Source organism: Tachyglossus aculeatus, chromosome X1 (assembly GCF_015852505.1).
Source record: "Tachyglossus aculeatus isolate mTacAcu1 chromosome X1, mTacAcu1.pri, whole genome shotgun sequence".
Classification (NCBI taxonomy): domain Eukaryota; kingdom Metazoa; phylum Chordata; class Mammalia; order Monotremata; family Tachyglossidae; genus Tachyglossus; species Tachyglossus aculeatus.
This window is the reverse complement of record NC_052101.1, coordinates 46,858,898-46,881,733: the sequence shown is the minus strand read 5'-3', so window position 1 is coordinate 46,881,733 and position 22,836 is coordinate 46,858,898. Positions and strand designations below refer to the sequence as shown.

At 41.0% G+C, this 22,836-nt stretch overlaps 1 protein-coding gene across 6 annotated transcripts in view; it reads right to left on the bottom strand.

Moving 5' to 3' along the window:
- RAPGEF6 (Rap guanine nucleotide exchange factor 6) overlaps nucleotides 1-22,836 on the bottom strand; it is a 295,383-nt gene that overhangs the window by 115,952 nt on the left and 156,595 nt on the right. The window contains exon 1 of one of the 6 annotated variants that reach the window (XM_038740788.1): nucleotides 13,371-13,655. The exons of the other annotated variants lie outside the window; for them this stretch is intronic. Within the exon in view, the coding sequence (XP_038596716.1) occupies nucleotides 13,371-13,424 (54 nt within the window). The 5' untranslated portion in view covers nucleotides 13,425-13,655. Of the gene's footprint in view, nucleotides 1-13,370; nucleotides 13,656-22,836 lie in introns of those variants that run through there. 6 annotated transcript variants of the gene reach the window in all.

The window sequence follows — 22,836 nt, the reverse complement described above, 5'->3', positions numbered from 1 at the left end:
AAGTGTTAAGACTGGTGTTTTTTCCTAATTCTTCTTCTTGGACTGTTAGCCTCCCCGAGGGTCAGGGGCTGTGCTTAATTTCTTCCTGAGCATTCTCTCCCAGAATTTAGGACAGTGCCTTGCTCATGGTAAGCACTTAATTTAATCAATCTATGGTATTTGGTGAGCACTTACTATGTGAAGAGCCCTTGGGGAGAGTACAATACAACAAAATTAGTAGGCATGCTCCCTGCCCATCACAAGCATACCGTCTAGATGACCTTACAGTCTATTAATATTAACAGTACTAATAAATACTATTACTATTAACACACACCCTTGTCACTTAAATGGACTGGCCTCCCAATTTCTGGGACTAACACTAATGATAATATTAATGATGGTATTTCTTAAGCGCTTACTATGTGCCAGGCACTGTACTAAGCGGTGAGGTAGATACAAACAAATCAGGTTAGACACAGTCCTTGTCCCACTTGGAACTCACAGCCTCAATTCCCATTTTACAGACGAGGGAACTGAGGCACAGAGAAGTAAAATGACTTGCTCAAGGCCATTCAGCAGACAAGTGGCGGAGTTGGGATTAGGACCCATAGGAGAAAGGATCCCACAATCTAATGGTTCAACCCAGATATACTGATGTGAAGGATGATAGACTAATATGCCCAGGTCTACTAAAATTATGGGGATGAATGCCTCCAGAAGATGTGATGGAGCATATTCTGTGTTCAAAGCCATGCCCACAAATCATTTCATCTAACATTACTGCTTCCTGCTCCCAAGCAGGCTCCTGTTATCGTAGGGTCATACCTCTACACGAAATGCATACTGAAGTCACATGTCTGGTGGCAGAACTTAGTGTACCATAAAATTTAATTTAAAAAAGTATATGCCACTCTCCATATGCCACAGAAAAACTCTTATAGGGGTTCTTTCTTTGCAAAATGGGATGGTAAATATTTTCAAAAATGTTATGAGTTCATCCTTGTTTCTCCTTTGTTTACACAAAGATTATGATGTTCCTATTAATAAAATATCAAAGATCAACCAGGTGCTTTTGAATAGGAAAAACAAAGGAAAATGTGAGCTTTCCTATGTTTACTTTATCAAATTTCACGATTAAAAAAAAAAAAACAGAAATATGTTATACTGAAAAACTGACACAGTTCTGAACTGTTACCTTTCCAAGGGCTTTAAAGTCCTCAATCACCTTGCCCACTCCTACCTCACCTCACCGACCTAACTACAACCCAGCTTGCACGCCTCACTCCTCTAATGCCAACCTACTCTCTGTACCTCCGTCTCGTCAATCTCACTGCTGACCACTTGCCCATGGCCTGGAACTCCCTCCCTCTTCATATCTGACAGACTATCACTCTCCCCACCTTCAGAGCTTTATTGAAGGCACATCTCCTTCAAGAGGCCTTCCCTGACTAAAACGTCTTTTCCTCTTCTCCTGCTCCCCTCTGCATCATCCTTGTATTTGGATTTGCTCCCTTAATTCACCCCTCCCTCAGCCCCACAGCACTTATGTACTTACCCACAGTTTATTTCTTCATATTAATGTCTGTCTCCCCCTCTGGACTGTTATGTTTCCTGTTGTGGACAGGAAACATGTCTACCAACTCTGTTGTACTCTCCCAAGCACTTAGTATAGTGCTCTGCGAAAAGTATGCGCTCAATAGTGTACTCTACCAGTGCTTAGTACAGTGCCTGGCTTATAGTAAGCGCTTAACAAATACCCTATTTTTTAAAAAAAAGTGCAAGTATTTTAAAGAATAAGCTGTTTACTGTATGATCCAAGATATCTGGCCCCTCATGAGACATGCTGCAATATAAACCCACCAGACAATGGAATGATTTGAAAACAAATTTTCATGAAAACAAGGTGTTGAGGCAAAACAATGACACGTACACAGGGTTGGTGGCAGGGGGTTGTAGAGGTCATTCCTGGAACTATCTGATATTTGCATAAACTTGGCTGATGAAAAAATACTCCTTGTTTGTTCCTGGAATCCAGTTGAGTGAACTTGTTAGCACTTTAGGGAATCAGAATAGAAAATGACTATGGTGAACTTGAACAAAACTGACTAAATTCAACAAAGGCAGATTCCATTATTTACCAATTAAGAGTAATACTCATTGAGCAGAGCCTTGTATTAAGCACATGGGAGAGAACAACAGAATTAGTAAACAAAATCCCTGCCCTAAAGGATCTTAGGAGGCATATACAATTAAATTACAGATAGGAGGAAGTGACTGTAGAGGAATGTTCATTAAATGCTATGGGGTGGTGTGAGGATATAAGTTTATAGGTGCTGTGGAAGTGCTGGAGTAGCAGATGGTGGTGGGGAGGAGAGGTGATAGAGTGAGTAAAGGAGAAATTATACAGAAAAGGCCTCGGGAAGGAGATGTGACTTCAGAAGTGGTCTGAAGATACGAAGGAATTCCGAAGCTGGGAAAGAACTGTGGTCCACCTGATTTGTAGGGGAAGATAGTCCATGGCAAGAGGGGGATATAATCAAGAGTTTTGGGGGTGGGAGAGATGACAATAAGGCACATGAGAATCAAAGAATGTGAAGTGAAACACAGTAGGAGAAAAGAAGTTTGTTTTGGGCAGGGAACATGCCTACTAACTCTGCTGTACTGTACTCTCCCAATCACTTAGTAGAGCGCTCTATACATAGTAAGCACCTAATAAATATCACTGATTGACGTGATAGAGAGACTTTAGACTTTTTAGATGGAAAGCTCATTATTAATAATAATAGTAATGTTGGTATTTGTTAAGCACTTACTATGTGCCAAGCACTGTTCTAAGTGCTGGGGTAGATACAAGGTAATCAGGTTGTCCCACGTGGGGCTCACAGTCTTCATACCCATTTTAGAGATGAGGTAACTAAGGCACAGAGAAGTTAATTGACTTGTCCACGGTCACACAGCTGACAAGTGGCAGAGCAAGGATTAGAACACGTGTCTACCAACTGTTATATTGTACTCTGCCAAGTGCTTACTACAGTGCTCTGCACTCAATAAGCACTCAATAAATACGACTGACTAACTGAGAGCTACAAGAATCCGAAAGCCATTGGCAAGGAATTTCTGCTTGATATGGAAAACCAATGGAGATATTTTAAGGAGCTGAAAGACAGGTGCAGAATGAAAATGATCCAGGCAGCAGAGTGAAGGGTGAATTGGAGAACGGAGAGAATGGAGGAAGGTCAGAGAGGAGATAAATGTCGTATTCTCAATTGACTTCTACAAGTGCCTAAACCAGCATCATGGCTGTTGGGGATGGAGAGGAAAGTGGGGAATATTACAGACTACAATTTTTTAAAAAATTACTATTGTAGTAGTAGTAGGAGTGAGCCCCATATGGGACAGAGACTGTATTCAGCCTGATTAGTTTATACCTAACCCTGCGCTTAGAAAAGTACTTGACACATATTAAGTGCTCTGCACATAGTAAGTGCTCAATAAATACGATTGATTGCTTAACAAATACCACCATAGAGTAGTAGTAGTAGTATTAGTGAGCCTCATGTGGGACAGGTACTGTGTCCAACCTGATTAGCTTGTATTGATTAGCTTGTATGTATCCCAGGGCTTAGAACAGTGCTTACCAAATACCATCATATCATACCATACAATATTACAGACACCTTCCCTCCCCAAAACCAGCTTGCAGTCTAGAGGGGGAGGTTTATTTATCAAGATGCATAAGAATATTGAATCAAGATATGTAAAAATAAAGAAACTGGGGAAATAATTTGTTAGCTGCCTTAACGAACTGCGCATCACTGTTACCTTCATCAAGGGGGGAAAAAGAGGGAGAGAGCCAACTGCTCCAACTACCATGGGAAATCAATACTCTCCATTCATTCAATCATATATATTGAGCATTTACTGCATGCAGAGCACTGTACTAGTAATAATAATAATGATGATGGCATTTGTTAAGTGCTTACTATGTGCAAAGCACTGTTCAAAGCACTGGGGGGATACAAGGTGATCAGATTGTCCCACGTGGGGCTCAGTCTTAATCCCCATTTTACAGATAAGGGAACGGAGGCTCACAGAAATTATGTGACTTTCCCAAGGTCACACAGCAGACAGGTAGCGGAGCCGGTATTAGAACCCATGACCTCTGACTTCCAAGTCTAGGCTCTTTCCATTGAGCCTCGCTGCTTCACACTTGGAAGCAGTTCTTACTAAGCATTTGGAAAGTACAATTCGGCAACAGAAATAATCCCTACCCAGCAATGGACTCTCACAGTCTAGAAGGGGGGAGAGAAACAACAAAACAAATCAAGTAGACAGGCATCAATAGCATCAATATGAATAAATATAATTATACATATATACACATTATTAATAAAATAAATAGAATAATAAATATGTACATATATACACAGGTGCTGTGAGGTGGGGAGGTGGGTAGAGCAAAGGGAGGGAGTAGGGGCGATGGGGATACTAGACAGAGCCCTCCTGGACTAAATACTTACTGAAGTACATCCGGAAGTCATCATGAAGGTCCAGCATTTGGTGGGTCGTAGGAGACAAGATCTTTGCCACACAATGAATATGGGAAAAATACAGTGCACAACATCAAAACCTCCACACAGTTATAAAACCATTGGATATTCATTCAATCATATTTACTGAGCGCTGACTGTGTGCAGAGCACTGTACTAAGCATTTGATTAGTAAAGTTGGGCACTGATAACTACTGTAAAAGGTTGGTTGTTCCAAAAACTGCATCAGGGACAGCTTCACTACAATTAAGGCCTGAATATTACTCCAAGATGACGTGCTTGGTGTGCTAGGATTGCATAAGCTCTTGGTGCCTCAGTTACCTCAACTGTAAAATGGGGATTAAAAGTGTGAGCCCCATGTGGGGCAACCTGATTACCCTGTATCTACCCCAACACTTACAGCAGTGCTTGGCACATCGTAAGCACTTAACAAATACCATAATTATTATTATTATTACTACCCATTTAGACTATGAGTCCCCTGTGGAACCTGATTATCTTGTATCTATCCCAGCACTTAGTTCGATGTTTGGGACGCACTAAATGCTTTAACCAATATCACAATTTATTATTATTTTTGTTATTAGTAGTGAGCCCCATGTGGGACAGGGACTGTGTCCCAACTAATTAGCTTGTATCTACCCCAGCACTTAGAACAGTGCTAGACATATAGCTAACCTCCTCACTGTGCCTTGTTCTCGCCTGCCCTGCCATCAATCCCTGGCCCACATCCTACCTCTGGCCTGGAATGCCCTCCCTCCACATATTCGTCAAACTAGCTCTCTTCCTACCTTCAAAGCCCTACTGAGAGCTCACCTCCTCCAAGAAATATTCCAAGACTGAGCCCTCCCTTTTCATCTCCTCCTCCTCCCTGTCGCCCCCTACCCCACCCTAACACTTTCCCCTCCCCACAGCACTTATGTATATTTGTACATATGTATTACTCTATTATTTTATTAATGATGTGTATATAGCTATAATTCTATTTATTTTGAGACTGTGAGCCCGTTGTTGGGTACGGACCGTCTCTATATGTTGCCAACTTGTACTTCCCAAGCGCTTAGTACAGTGCTCTGCACACAGTAAGCGCTCAATAAATACGTTTGAATGAATGAATGAATGAATGACGGTATTGACACCTGTCTACTTGTCTGTCTCCCCCTAATAGACTGTGAGCCGGTTGTTGGGTAGGGACCATCTCTATATGTTGCCGATTTGCACTTCCCAAGCGCTTAGTACAGTACTCTACACACAGTAAGCACTCAATAAATACGACTGATTGATCGATTAATATAGTAAGTGCTTAAACACCATCATCATAATTATTACTATTAGTAGTAATAGTAGTATCATCTGCATCAGGAAACGGAATCAAGAAAGCTAGTATTTCTTGGAACATTCAAAGATGGGAGGCGGTGCCAACACATCAAAATTCAAATAGGTAACTGTAGTGTCTGATCTTTACAGCCGTTGAGAGGTGGACCTCACTGTAGCCTGGATCCATGAGATGAATAAGAGTGTGAGAGATTGAGGGGGAAAGAGAAAGAGAGATGGAACATAAAAGCATTCTGGGATTTGTATTCTTAGATGGTGCTGATCTGTTTAACTTGTTCTCACCCCAATCAATCAATCAATCAATCGTATTTATTGAGCGCTTACTATGTGCAGAGCACTGTACTAAGCGCTTGGGAAGTACAAATTGGCATCACATAGAGACAGTCCCTACCCGATAGTGGGCTCACAGTCCAAAAGGGGGAGACAGAGAACAGAACCAAACATACCAACAAAATAAAATAAGTAGGATAGAAATGTACAAGTAAAATAAATAAATAAATAAATAAATAAACAGAGTAATAAATATGTACAACCATATATACATATATACAGGTGCTGTGGGGAGGGGAAGGCGGTAAGGCGGGGGGATGGAGAGGGGGACGAGGGGGAGAGGAAAGAAGGGGCTCAATCTGGGAAGGCCTCCTGGAGGAGGTGAGCTCTCAGCAGGGCCTTGAAGGGAGGAAGAGAGCTAGCTTGGCGGATGGGCAGAGGGAGGGCATTCCAGGCCCGGGGGATGACGTGGGCCGGGGGGTCGATGGCGGGACAGGCGAGAGCGAGGTACAGTGAGGAGATTAGTGGTGGAGGAGCGGAGGGTGCGGGCTGGGCAGTAGAAGGAGAGAAGGGAGGTGAGGTAGGAGGGGGCGAGGTGATGGAGAGCCTTGAAGCCCAGGGTGAGGAGTTTCTGCCTGATGCGCAGATTGATCGGTAGCCATTGGAGGTTTTTGAGGAGGGGAGTGATATGTCCAGAGCGTTTCTGGACAAAGATAATCCGGGCAGCAGCATGAAGTATGGATTGAAGTGGAGAGAGACACGAGGATGGGAGATCAGAGAGAAGGCTAGTGCAGTAGTCCAGACGGGATAGGATGAGAGCTTGAATTAGCAGGGTAGCGGTTTGGATGGAGAGGAAAGAGCGGATCTTGGCAATGTTGCGGAGCTGAGACCGGCAGGTTTTGGTGACGGCTTGGATGTGAGGGGTGAATGAGAGAGCGGAGTCGAGGATGACACCAAGGTTGCGGGCTTGTGAGACGGGAAGGATGGTAGTGCCGTCAACAGAGATGGGAAAGTCAGGGAGAGGACAAGGTTTGGGAGGGAAGACAAGGAGCTCAGTCTTCGACATGTTGAGCTTTAGGTGGCGGGCGGACACCCAGGGTGTAGCACATTGTAAACACTTAATAAATGTCATTATTATTATTCCCTAGCCAGGGGTTGACTTTCTGAAGGCAGGAAGATGTCTTTAAATAAACTACCTACCACATTTGACCCCTAAAGCAATTCCACTCAAGTGCCAATCCTAACATTAAGGATCAAGTATAATCTGAAGTTCAGGAATCCTGACAGTCCACTAAAATCAAGGCAATGCTTACCACATCACATCTCTGCTAGGAGGGGCATGAGAAGAGATGACAGAATGAACCAGTCAGTAATATTTGAGTGTTTATTCTGTGCAGGGCACTATACTAAGCATTTGGGAAAGTAAAATGAAGTTAGTAGACATGGTCCAAGCCCTTACATGGAGTTTACAATTGAGCAGATAACCAAACTATTCCACTGAACTGAAATGAGATAATTGCAAAATCCTACAATCAATAGTATTTATGGAGCACTTATTGTGTGCAGAGTACAATACAAAAGAATTGGCAGACACATTCTCTGCTACCAATGAGCTTACAGTCTAGAGAAAAAGGGTGGAGAGAAAAAATATTTTAAGAATTACAATAGAACAAAGCCTCGATACATGGGCGGAGCAGTGGAAAGTTGGGAGATCAATCACTGGAATTAATATTTATTGAGTGCTTACTGTGTGCAGAGTATGGTACTAAGCACTTGGGAAGTACAATTCCGCAACAAATAGAGGTAATCCCTACACAACAATGGGCTCACAGTCTTATGTGTAGAGTTCTGTACTAACTGCTTGAGTAGGTACAATAGAAGATTTACCCCCAAAGAAACAGTTCAGGCTGGATATGGAGACATTAGAAAAGAGTTAGCTGTCCTGAAGCAAAGGTTGTGACAGGGAAAGAAAAGCCCATTGTGGGCAGGGAATGTTCCTGCTTATTGCTGTATTGTACTGTCCCAAATGATTAAAACAGTGCTCTGCACACAGTAAGCACTCAATAAATAATGAAGGAATGAAGGAATGAAGGAAGGAATAAAAACAATTCCAGGCACTTTGCTACAAGTGCTAGAGTGCACAAAGGGCAGACTTAACATTCAATGAGAAAGATCTAGTCAGTCACTTCTCTCATTAAAATATCACCATCAGTAGCATTCCCTTCAAACCTGAATGAGGGAATGTCCTGCCCCCCACCCCCAGCCTCAAGCAATTCCAGTACTGGTGAGGATCGGCAGGTGTCCATCTACTACTCAACTTTCAATTTCAATAGTGAGAGAATGGACACAAATTAGTCATACTGATTAGATTAGGCCCAAAGTAAAACTTCCTGACTGGAAGGGCTATGAGACTAAAATGTATCATCATGGATAAAGGTGGCTGTAAAATTTTCTTTCCTTGAAATGCTAAAGGCCATGACAGGCCCCCTACCATACTTACTGGATCACAGGACAACTCTTTGGGGGAAGAAATCAGGCTACAACTTCACTGTTTTTGTTAACAGGGGATAACACAAAATGGATTCGGGGCCATACTTGATGAACTTCCTCATTTCTACACTGGTAGCGTTGCTTGGGATGGCCCTCATTACACAGATAGCTCCAAGGTTGAAGCTGCAGGCAAAAGTAGCCCCTAATGTCAGATCTTAAGAAGTAGTGTGGCCTAGTGGATAAAGCACAGGCCTGGGAGTGAGAGGACCTGGATTTTAACCCCAGCTCTGCCCCTTGGCTGCTGTGTGACCTTGGGAAAGTCCCTTCACTTCTCTGCACCTCAGTGACCTCAGCTGTAAAATAGGGATTAATACCTTGGGACACTGACTATGTCCAACCTGATTATCTTGTATCTACCCCAGTGCTTAGTGTGGTGCCTGGCACATTGGACAGTGGTGTCTTGTCTGAAGGAGGACGGCATTGTATGCCAGAGGGAAGACACGGGCATGGGATTGGTGGTGAGACAGATGAGAATGAGGCACAGTGGGTAGGTTGGTGCTTGAGAAGTGAAACAGGTGCAACATCTCTAGAATCTGCCCTTACCTCCCCATCCAAACTACCATACTGATCCAAGCAGTTATCCTATCCCACTTAGACTATTACATCAGCCTCCTCACTGACCTCCCTGACTCCTGTGTCAATACTTCACTCTGCTGCCTGGATCATTTTTTCTTAAAAAAAGGCATTCGGTCCTTGTCTCCCCATTCCTCAACAACCTCCAATGTTTGCTGATACAGCAAGCGCTTAGTATAGTGCTCTGCACACAGTAAGCGCTCAATAAATATGATTGAATGAATGAATCTCTGCTTTTAAGCACTCAATCAGCTCTCCCCATCTCAGCTTTACATAGCTGATCTACTACAGACCAATCAATGGTATTTGAGCAGTTAGGAGACTACAATACAATGGAGTTGACAACTCCTGGCCACAAGGACTTTACAGTCCACTGGGGGAAACAGATATTAAAATGAGTTACAGAGGGGGAAAACAGGAGGAAATAAAGATGTGGAGCCCTTTGGAGTTGAGGATGGAGTGAGTATCAAGTACTTAAGGGGCAAGGAGATCTGCAAGAACATTGATGCAGTAGTAGAGGTGGGATAAAATAAGTGCATGGTCTGCCTGGTGGCAGTTTGGATGGAGAAGAAGGGGCAGATTCTAGAGATGTTGTGAAGGAAGAACTGTCAAGATTTGGTGATGTACTAAATATACAGGTTGAAGAAGAGAAATGAAGCAAGGGTAATACCAAGGTCAGAGGCTTGTGAGGCAGCAAGGACAGTGATGTCTATAGTGATGGGAAATCTGGGGGAAAGACAGGGAGTGGGGAGGAAGATGAGGAGTTCTGTTTTGCTCAATAAATACCACTGATTGGTTTATTTGAAGTACAGTCCTGCCCAGAGGTAGGAAATCAGATTGTGAGACCTCATATGCTCTCTTCCTCCTCTAAGATTCAATGTATTTTAAAAGCTTGGATGCCAGGAAGACTCTACTGAATCCTTGGATGAGGGGAAAAAAATGCACAACATCACACATGCCACTTAGAATATTTCCTTCTGAAGCCAAAATATATAAAAGGAACCCAGGAACTGAACATCTTAACAAAAAAGGCAGCAATCTCCCCAAACCCAATTTCTGTTGCTTGTTATATGTAACTTGAACGATCCCTCTTAAGCCCCAAACTCAGAGTAAAAATGTTCAGTCATGGAAGCTTTGAAGGATCAATGATATTTATTGAATGCTCACTATGTGAAGCTATCAGGCATGCATCAAATCTAAAAAGATAGCTCACCTAAAACACACACTCATGTTAAGGGCACTAAACCATCTCCATTTCCTATTCCCCGGCACCAGCCCTCTGGAAGCATGGCACCAATCAGCTGGTATTTGGGACCCACTGGCTCACCCTGATTTCTGGGCCAGGCCAGGGTTGGACTGGGGAGGGCCCAAGATGGACTCTGATCACAAGATGCCCTGTAGCGGCCCAAAGGCCAGAGGTTGCCTGTTCTAAGAAGCAGAGACACAGCATGGTGTAATGGATAGAGCACGAGCCTGGGAGTCAGAAGGTCATGGGTTCTAATCCCGGCTCTGCCACTTGTCTGCTGTGTGACCTTGGGCAAGTCACCTCACTTCTCTGTGCCTCAGTTATCTCATCTGTAAAATGGGGATTGAGATAGGGAGCCCCATGTGGGACAGAGACTGTGTTCAATCCGATTTGCTGGTATCCACCCCAGCGCCCAGTACAGTGTCTAGCACACAGTAATAAATACCATAACTATTATTATAAAATACTATGGTGAGGATTCCAGCAACTTGGCACTAACTTACTAGAACTCCTTGTGGGAGACAAGAGTGCATAAGTAGAATATTTAAACCAAAACTTTTGAGGTTCTCTCAAGTGATACATTGAATGGCTTTTAAATTCCTTAAGTGCAATACCCTCTGTGTACATAGGAGGGTGGAGAGGCAAGGCAGTGTTGAAATTTGAACTGATAAACAAAAAGAAAATCCCTATAAATCCTGGATGGCTTGCTCTAGTCACTAAATACATTTTCACATTGTTCCTGCCTATTTAATATTCATTCAACATATGGATTTGAATGTCCATGACATAGCCCCATTTTGGGGCAATCTATAGTTCTAGAGAAAAAATGGTGTCTTGCAAACTTCTGATGGAAGAATTTAGCTATGAAAGGACATGGAAAAAAACATTTACCCTAGGAAAAAGGCAGCCTCACAAAAAATGCTATGAAATATTATCAATCAAACCATGGTATATGGGTGCTTACTGTGTGCAGACCACTGAGGAAATTGAGTTCATGAACTAGGCAATTTAATTTTCCAAAGCAAAGTGAAACTATCAAAGATTCTCACATATGATTGCTTTTTAAAATGACCACTGTCTCATTAAAAACACGACGAATTGCAATGACTTCAAAGATGTGGTTCCCCAAAGTAACTGTGCAGATTTCCTTTGGTAATCTATTTTTTAAATTCATTTAACTATTATTAGTTTTCCATTCTTGAAACTTTAATTAGATAAATTAACTACACAGCAATTTCAGTGATTTTAAAAAGGACAAAAAATGAAGCACATCAAAAAATACAAGATCAAACAATCAAACAACTTTATCTTTAATATAGACCAAATATTCACTCAAACTCTCTTCCAGATGGCTTCATAATATATTTTCCATAGGCTTTCTAGCCTTAAGTTAGAAAGGGAAGGAAATGTGTCTGTTCAAATGATGAAGGAGCATCTAGTACTTTCATGAGCAGAAGGCCATCTGGTGGTGATGGTGAAAATGAAGAAACAAAAAGTTTGGTCATAACCTCAATATTGGTATTTGTGTGTATTTTTGCATGTCATACAGACTGGTGAAGGTTTCTAAGAATTAAAAGTTGAGTCTATTTGCTACAGAAGCACTGAACAGGCAACCTTTCAAAACCCATCTTCCCCTTGTACGTATAATGCCCTATATTATAAAACAAAAAACATGGTCTTTTCTTCCCTCGGTCACTCATACCAAAGATGCATTTTAAAATCATTCTACGACTAGTGGCTTTGTGATGAGAACAAGAAATTGAAAAATTAAAAACAAAAAACCCAGAGATATTCATGTTTTAGGTAACAATTGTCTAAAATAGCATTGATTCTTCATACTTTTGAAATAAAACACTAGAATTAGTATGTCGGGATCGTCCTACTAAAATAAAGTAATAACTATTCACTAATTCAACGGGACTATGTTAAAACAAACCCACTTATATTACATTTTAAACAAGACCAGTTCAATTGGGCCGTTTCGTATAATTGTATCAGAAATCAAACCAAAAATAATAGGCACTCTTAAAAAGAAACACATAAATTTTATTTGGCTTTAAAACCAAAAAGTACCATTTAGATCATTTACTAAATCGACACAAACCCTGTGGCACAGAGCTAACATCAACTGCTTAATTAGATATGTAAGAATACTAGTGCAACATTTCATGTTGAGTTCTTCTACGGGCTGTTTAGTTAATTGTCTTGGTATTGCTTTTCATCGGTCCTCCAAAAAAGAATACAAACAATATGGACCATCTACCTCTAAAGTCATAATATATTTCATATCATTTGAAAGGCTAAATGTAAGCCAATAGAGCTAGATGTGGCCGATACCAATTTTAGTTCTATAAAGTAGAACTCAGTTGCATGGTAGCTCAATTTAGCTTGAGAAATAAACCTTTCAGTAGCATGAAACATCACCATTTATGATTAAAGAGCATTGGGCACAAACAGTCGTAGCCAAATTCTGCAGATGTGATATGCTGTGAATATTTATTTGGTCTATACTTTGACTTAGACCCACTGTGTTTGAGCTCCTCAGATGACTGAGTTAGGGGTTTTCCAAATTCCTATTAGGTGCAACTATAAGTTCAATAATTTCTTCAAAATGAAAGCCAAAGATGATTGAGAGGGCTGGGGTTGGGGGAGAGGGGGATCTTTTACAGGGAGAGGAGGGTCTTTTAGTGGGAGGGAAGGGGGGGGCTTGTAAATTTTGGAAATTATATAGGGGTTTTTCATTAGGTACTTTATAGAGTTTACATCAATTTCAAGACCACATTCAGCTTTTAAACTTAATTTTGAAAATCAGAAACCCAACCCTGGGACTAATCTAGTCTCAGAAAGCAATGACAATTACTTACTTTGGAGGCCCATGGCTGCAGGCAATTGGCGTAACAGCGAACAAGAAAAGCCATTTCCTGGACTGGGAAGGAAAGTTTCCTTTCTCAAATAAAAGACACCCCAGCAAAAATGTTAGCAAAATCTTTTCTGGATTCTCTTTATAAATCATAAGCCAATGCTGTAAGAGGATGAAGACCTGGCTTCTTAGTTGGCCTTTTCACACTGATTGCCACTTCCTGTTTCTCTTGAATCTGGGGGGGTTTGCAGCGTTGCTGTAAATAAATCTCAACAATCCCCAACCAAATGTTCCAGGATTAAGCGTGGAAATTCACGCTGAGATATTTAAATACTTCGAGCTCTGAACATTCACACATCTGCATTCTTCTACCGGCACCTTGCACGTACCTGGGCAGTCGTTACAAAATCATTAATTCTAGAACTGACAATACAGGTACTGTAATATATACCCGGTTTGAGACCCCAATATCTTCAAATCCTTGTGCTCTACAATACATTTAGAACAGACCGATCTTCCTTTTCACTTCCTTCAACTTATTCCGTGCTGTAGATTGAATCCTTCAATAATTCTTCCGTAACAGAAGCAACTAAAAACTCCACGCCCTTTCAAGTTCCTTCTTTTTCCTGGCCACAAGGTAGAAAATATATCCAACCGATCCTCAAATCGCCGTGCAAGGATCTCTGCTCTAACAGGTTTGCACTGTAGAATGCCTCAGTCTCTGCAATCCAAATCCTTTTCCTTCTCTCCTTTGCATGCACAATTTACAACTCTGCAGTGTTGCTTCGTATTCTAATGCATCAGTAAGATGCCATGGTGAATCCAAACGGAGCTTTTTCAATTAAAAAGATCTACACGATGCACACTACAAAACACAGATCTACTATAGCCCTGACTGAGGGCTGGAGTCTCAATTCCTACTATCTCTCCCTGCTTCTCAGCAGCTCCCTGAGGAGAGGCTCCTATCGATTTGATGCTCCGCAGCAAGATGAAATATCTAATAAGGAGGAAAGAGAGTGGGAGGGGAACAGAGCTAAAAGGATGACATCACCTGTATAGAAAGCCTTCAGAAACTGCATTAGATCAATTGGCTACTGTATCCGCAGATGTAGCCCACAGAACATCTTTATTGACCTAATGCACATACATAGGCACACACACACACACACACACACACACGCACACACTAAATGCAACAAATCAGAAGCCATTTATGTTCAACAACATCTTTGATAGTAATTTTATTATTTTCTGACCATCACATACAGATTTCCTTCCAATATACTGGAATTCTTTTTTTTTAATTTAGCCTGTGCCTTTATTCCTCCTGGACATTTTGTCTGATTTGTGGATTGTGTTTAGGACTAGTGTTCAAATTTTCAACAGTTCCTGTAATTCTAAAGGAAAATAATTGGCTGCAGTAAAAAAAATTCTTGCTTTCTTGGTCCCTAAGGTTTTTGTTACAGTTTCTTTTTCCCATTAAATTTTCCCTTTAAATGCCTCACAAAATTCCTACTTATAACATAGATGATGTGGTTAAATACAATCTCAAAAATACTTTTTTGAATGTAAAGCACAAGAGACCTAATTAGAGAGCTGATACTGCAGTATTAGCTAGCAAAACAAGAGACTTCCAACGACCATTAATACAGAATCTCAATCAGCAAGTTAGAGGTTAAAACATTCACTGATACCACCGCTTTGTCGGTGGTTCGGGACAGCTCTTCTGGAATGACCTCAGGATTTTTTTTACAGTGGGGCAAGATTTTGGGGAAATAAAGTGAAACTATTCTTTGAACAGAATATATTTATTGTGCCTGTGTGTACAGGATATAGTTGGGAAACTTCAATAGAAAAATCACAGTCCCAGCCCTCGAGAAGCTCACAATTGCACACGGAGCTACCAACATAAAATGATCTTTAGGTAGAGCGGGGAAAGATGTACAGGTTAATATGAAAGTCTTAAGTAGAAGAGTATGAAAATGAATAGGTTCAAAAGTACTACAGGCGACTGACCACAAAACTGTTGTATGTGGTACAGGCGTAGGCTGGAGCAAACTAACTGGGGGAGCCGGGATTTCGAGAGGGCTTTAAAGGTGGGGAGAGCTGTACTTTGGCAGATTTTAAGGGGAAGGAAGTTCCAGGCAGGAGAACAGGTAGGAGCGATAGCTTGGAAGTGGGCAAGTCGAGGACCAGGCTTGAAGAAATTGGCTACTCTCATACTGAATAGCAGTGAGAAAATGTGGAGCTTGTATTGTTCTCTTTCCTTTGGCAGGATATGTCTTCCACTTCAAATCCCTGCTGTTTCTGCTTCCAATTTATTTCCGATCATTTCTCCAGCACCCCTCTTTAAGAGTTCCTGGCTCCTACCGCCATGTGTTTGGACTCTACTCCAAATACCAACTCCCACAGAGAAACTGCCCTCCCAAGAAGAACAGGGCTTCTGGAGGTGAAATATACATCAGCAACAACACAAATGACAGTCTTCTCAACAGCAAAATCACTGGGGTACTGGTGACCTATGTTATCGTATTACTCGATTCACCTTGCCTAAAATAAAGGTGAAATAATAACGACCTTGTCCTGAGGAGCCAGTGAGTTAAAACAAAAGGATCCCACTGATCTTAGGTGAAGCACCTTGTGGTGTCAGGAAGCCACAGAGTGGGCATGTAAACCCTTGGGTGAGGCTACTGTCTCCCATAGGGCAATAAGGTATTGCTTACCTAAATTATGCTGCTGCTTGCAAGACTTTAATTCTGCCCCAGAGGACTTAGGTATTGCCTTCAAGTAGGAGAACACAGCAACAAATTAAAAGTTTAAGCAATTCTAAAATCCTTTGATACCAATGAGTCCCATTTCAGGAAAGTTCTGAAATGTAGGCAGATTTTCTTTTTTTTATAAATAGAAGCATCTAGTTAAATTATCAGGTTACCATCCTTAGGAATAAGGAAATTAGGATCAGAGGAACCAGTTGATATAATCCTGGTCTCTAAAGATAATTTCACAACTTGATTTTATCCCATTTTAAGTAATGGACTTTAAATGAGATTTCAAGAAAGCACAAAGCATTCACATATAAATCCAATCTACTCCCCTTTTAGTTTTACAGAATTTACAACAGAAAATTAAACTAGATGTGACTGGACAGCTATATCTTTCTGTTAGAGAAATTCCACTTTTCCAAACAGCTCATCACTACAACAAAGCATTCTGAGCATAAACATTAGTCATATCGATAATAATAGCTTAACTTGAATAAAATCAGGCACTTCTTGCCAGTTTCCACAAAATTATAAAGGGAACGGAAGCAGAGCTAATGGAAGCCTCTCCCCTTCTCTGTATATATGCTGATAGCACACAAATACTCTTAAGCTGAACCAGTGAGATATTCATCTCTGAACCACAATTTCAGACTGCTGCATTGTGCAAGAAATTCAATCCACTAATAATGTGCATGTGAATGCCATATTTTACAACTTCTGTAAACACAAGCTCAATAATGGGAACAAAATGCTATTTCCTTCTGGTTTTGCCTTTAAATGAAGATGACATCACCCTTTTCCTCTTCCTACCAATCAGCTCACAGCAACTGCAGTTCCCCCGAGTACTGTATTGAGAGCTTTCCAGCCTCTTGCACAGCTCCAAACCAAAAAACGGACCGAATTCTATACCGGAGGATCCTTCCAACTAAATTATTTGAAATACTGTATACATATTTCTGTGTAAGTGATTTTGTTGAACATAAACCTTGAAAGATCACAACACTACAATTAATGGAGAAGAGGGGAAGGGAAGGAGAGAATAAATCTTTAGAGAAGAATGATTCCCAATGATTGTCCAAACTGAAATTTCCAGGAAGCACAGAAAAGGTGTCACCTAGCACCTTCATTTCATTTTAATAAAAATCCTATTTTTTTTCCAAAGCTACTGAAGCAACAACCAGCTCCTGGGAACCAAGGAAACAGGATGGCCATTTTCTGAGCATTCCCTTTTCCTGTCCGGGATTACAAGACACTTTAGGGATATTAATGAATTTTGTTTTAATCCATTTGAATTCCCTCTACAATCCTATCGAAGCAATCAATACTACCTGGATCTGCTGTATTATAGATAATTGGAAATAAAGCATTTATAGGGTTAAGTATTTACTGGTTTAAGCAGTCACTTCTAATTGTATGCTTCCAAGAGTCTAGTCCAGGGCTCTGCACACAGTAGACTGATGATGACGATGATAATAATAATAATGGATTTTCACATTTTCCCCCTAAGCAAAAGAACAAATGAGTAGCTTTTAAATTGCCTCGACTGGTCCTGAAAAAATCCCAAACATTCCTCTTCTCTAAAAAATACATTCAATTCTGCCACAGTATGGGTTTCCTCTCCACATCTGGGCTACAATCCATTGTCAGGGAAAGTCCAGAACGCATGCCTATTTGGAAAAGTGGTGTTGTATGATCCAGCTTGTGTGAGTGGCATTGAAATGGTTAAGCACTAGCATGAGTATTGCAGAGTACTGCAAGGATGCAAACCTCACAATACAGGGAAATTGGGCATATAAAGGTATCCATAAAATTATAGCAAAAGCATAACTACAAGCAGTTACTTGGGCCTATCATTTCTTTTAGGACCACTGTAATAGAAGATGCAGTTTGTGAGAAGGTCCTCCTAGGTTGTTCTGGGGTTGGTTTGAGGTAACAAGGAAACAAGTTTCTGATAATCCCAATCATAGAATTTGTTCCCCATTTACCCACAAAAGAACTCTAAATCAGGGGGAAAGGGGAGATAGAAATCCAACTATCAAAAAATTTTGCAGAGGAGGAAAACAGAAACTTGGAATGCGGCACGAATGAACTAGCGGGTTCAGTTCATAAAATAAAATTATTCAATTTAGTTTTCTTGCGTTATAGGGCTCGAGTTTTTCAAATCCAAACATAAACAGAGGCAGGAAGTTAGTTCGTATTTCAGAGCATTTTATATCTTTTGGAAAATAAATGAATGATGATTGATTACAATATTCAACAGTACCAGATGCAACACCAGCTGAAGCATCCATCACTCCACAGCCTAGGCAGGCCATTCTTGATTTAATATTGCTGGAAGGACTGCCTTCCTTTTTCCTTTGCTTAGCTTCAACATGCAAAGGGATCACTGTAATGGTGTGAATCCTTTTGATCTTGATTATTTATACTCTTCAAGAATTCCTGCTTTAAAGTGACACCCCACTCTATCCCTGAGCTTTCTACATAAATCACAGAGACATGGACACTTTGTTGACCCTCAAGCCTTCCTTTAAGAAACATTTCATTTTGTCCTTTGCTTTAGCACACTTTCCTCCGTGGCAGCTAAATGATCACTGACACACAATAGAAAACCCATCGAAAGGATCAGTAGCACTATGAAAATATGATCCATCCTTAGGGAGGAATAGAGGGAAGAAAGAAAGGAGGGAGGGAAGGGAGGGGAGTGAAAGGCAGTCATCACAACTAAGGTGATGTAAGCTTCTAAAATTAGAATCAGTGAAACTGAAGGAACAATAAAAAGCACCACAGATTCAATTTTCCCTATAGCCTCTGCAACTGCACTGACCACTTATCCCAGCAGTTGTGTTAACATGAAAAGGTCATCTTCCCATATAGGAGCCATTATCAGTTTTACATACCTCATAAATTATATTTGACCGCTTAGAAAATACTACTTTACTGAGTCCCATCCCTTTATTACACAGACTGACACAAGACACTGACACATTTCATTGTCACATTTATTCAAGTACTAGCCTAATTATTATTGCTCAACTGGAACCTTTTCCTGCCATCAATTTCAACCTCATCTTAGATACCATTTCTGCAAATTATTAACCTAATTCAAATACCACAGTTCTAATTTTACCCTGCCAAACACTATAAACACAACACACAGCATATCAGAGCACTCTTCAACGAAGACAAGAACAAATGAAGCTAAAAGTTCAGATGAAATGAGTTTCTAGCATCTAAATGACACCAGATGAAAAAATGTAATGAAGAAAGGAGGCTTCAATATTGAATGACGGAAACTATATTTTACCTTCATGGATAAAGCTAAATTCCAGTAAATAACCCTTGAGATTTTTGCCTTAATGTTTTCCACTGCTTAAACGGCAACCTTTTAGAACCTGAAAACAAATTAAATTTCCCTCCAAATATTTTCACCAATTAAAGTGCACTCACTGCTTTTCTTATTGTAGAATTACTTTTAAGCATGGGAAAGATGGAATTGATTTTCAGGAAGTTTCTTGGAATTTGTTGTGAGAAGTCACCGATGTCAAGGGACTTGATAGGAACAAATGTGGTGATAATTTGGGTTTAATTCAGTCTCCACCTCTTCAAGTCCTGCAATGGTTCCTGAACATAAAACCCCTGCCTATTTTTAGATTTTGAACCCCTGGAGGCCCCGGATCACTGTCTCTGACCTGTGTATTTTTCCCCAACACTTAGCACAGAACCTTGCACGCAGTATGCACTTATGAAAAATATTACTACTACTGCTGCTGGTAACTGTAACCTGGTAACTTCAATGTGACCTTCCTACATACTCTGTTACACTGTATTCCCCCAAGTGCTCAGCACAGAGCTCTGCACACAGTAAGCACTCAATTAACACATTCGTTTGACTGTTTGACCGGCTCTGCCCAGTGGATAATTCCTTGGAAAAGTCCAACTACCCAGAGGCATATCCAATAGTGACATTACCATGGCAGGCTGTTGTGAGACAACATACAAGATAGAGCTTAAAAATTAGAAGAAACCATGATATTAGACTGTGGCAGGAATGCAGTTTCAAGACTGAGCCAATGAAAAGGCTTATTCGCTTGCTAAATGAGTGCAAGCCCCAAACAGACCATATTTGTTGGATCCCGGGTCTGATCTGGCTTCATTAGTGACATTTATGACCCATGAGCCATTCTCATGACATCGCAAATCAAGACGACAGACGATGAGATCCTCGAACTCCGACAGGCAGCCAGCATCAGGGTCAAACACCCCCCAACACCGCTTTGCTACAAAGGAAATATTATAACTTGCAAAAACATCATCCGGCAACGAGGCCGACTGCTGGGAAATAGCATCAGCCCAACCACACCGGTGAGTGGCAATTCACAATAGCCATGCATATTTGGAGCAGAAGCAATGCGTGGTCTTTGAGAAGTGGAAGATCCACAAATAGCAACAAGCATTGAGGACAGCTGCCATGTTTGCACTGCGAAGGTCAGACTACCTCTGAATTCAGTGAGAAAATGCTAAAAGGTCACCATTTTCATAAATTCATTGGAATGATCATTTTTAAAAACAAAGAAAAAGGCAGAAACACTCTCCCGAGGAACCCAGGCAATGGGCTACTCTTAGTAAAATAATTTTTTCCATGAAGTTTCTTAATCCTTCCACCCTGATGCCCTTCCCTGCTGAGTTCTCCATCTTAATCCAGTTTCCTAGTGTCTGAATTATTTCACTACACTTCTCTGAAAAGAAGAATGGTGACAACGTATCAACTGGGGCAAGATAAAATACAGCCCAGGGTTGGAATAATCGCTGCTCTTTTCTAACCGGAAAAATCTCAAGGGCCCTGGAAACCTCAGGGCGGTTGAGTAAGCCTTATAGAGGAGTCAGAAGGTCTGGAGCTTTAGAGGCCTGAGCCACTGCTTAGAGCCGGTGGCAAACTGTGGGCTAGGGGACATATCCACTGGGTAAGTGAACCATTTCCCTTTCCTGGGAGCTCTTCCAACTGCCCTCCCTGCCACCCTGAGATAACAAAAATGAAGCAAATTTTTGGCTACTGAAAGGAGGCAAACGTTTGTTGATGACTAGTCTAGCTGACTTCTGAGAAACAGCCTGATCTAGTGGCTATAGTGTGGGCCTGGGAGTCAGAATAACAACGATGGCATTGTTATCCCAGAAGGACTCAGAAAGACCTGGGTTCTCATTCCGGATCCACCCCTTATCTGCTGTGTGACCTTTGGCAAGTCACAACTTCTCTGTGCCTCATTTACCTCATCTGCAAAGTGGGGATTAAGAGAGTGGGCCCCATGTAGGACCTGGACTGTGTCCAACCTGATTAGCTTGTACCAGGCACAATACTAATACTAATACTAATATTGTTAAGCACAATTTGTGCTTAACAAATACCTTTAAAAAAAATATATATGGCCTGAGTTTTACAAGATACTTGAGGAAACTAGACATTCTTTTGAGCTACTGCTAAAGGGCTGCAGCAATGTTTCCATAAATAGTTTCTGAGGGATGGCCAACAGTTTTGGGTGCTGTTGCTGGGACAGAGACAGCATTCATTCATTTATTCATTCAGTCCTATTTACTGAAATACTTATTGCGTGCAAAGCACTATACTAAGCCTTGGAAAGTACAATATAGCAATAAAGAGAGACAATCCCTGCCATTCAAGGTAGTGGGGAGTGGGGAAGAGTTGGAAGAAGGCACACTGACAATAAGGGAGAGCAGAAGGGACACACAGAAGTGTAACTAGAAAAAAGGCCTTCCCAGAGTAAGCCCAACTTTTCCTCATTTTCCATCCCCTTCTGCATTGCCCTGACTTGCTCCCTTCACTCTTCCCAGCCCCCCAGCACTTATATACATGTCTGTAATTTTATTTATTTGTATTAATCTCTGCCTAGACTGTGAGCTCATTGTGGGCATGGAATGTCACTGTTAATTGCTCTTTAGTACTTTCCCAAGCGCTTACTACAGTGCTCTGCACATAGTAAGCACTCAATATGATTGAGTGAATGAATGAATGAGTGAATACAATTGATTGAATGAATGAATACATGAAAAGACCTCAGCTTTCTATCAATGCTCACAAAAGCCAGGGAAAACTGTCTGACCAGTGTGGAATGCTGCTGCAGGGGTCACTGATCCCATAGCAACTGCGCCAGCAGATTCCCCATACTGTTCCCAATACTATCATTCCTTGTCCAAGAAATTTTTCCTAATCTTTAAACATTTACAATTCTATTAATCTTGGCCAAATAAATCTGAGGGAAAATATGTGTGCCCTTAAACCTGAAAATGTCAGATTAGCTTTAAATCTGATCCTTGAAAAAGAATCAGATTGAAAGAACATAAGAAAGCATACATTTTGCACTCCTTGCAAAGGAAACAATTTCCCGAGATCTCCCTCTTGTGGGTCAAACTCCATACCAGGGGCTTGAGGCACACACAGTGCATGCTCCCATCAAAATACAGCTGGAAAGTTCAACTTGGCTCAACACTTTCCTTCCTCTCCTCCTCAACCTTTGCAGTATTTTGACTGACTTGAATAGAGTGATAGAAGCCCATTTCATTTTAGCAGATCTATTTAGCACAGATTATGATAAGCTAATATTCTTTAGCACATACTGCCTTTTTATGGAATAGTATGTGAGAGATAAGACAAAAAATATTTCCATATGTGGGAATAAAAATATAATTAAAATATGT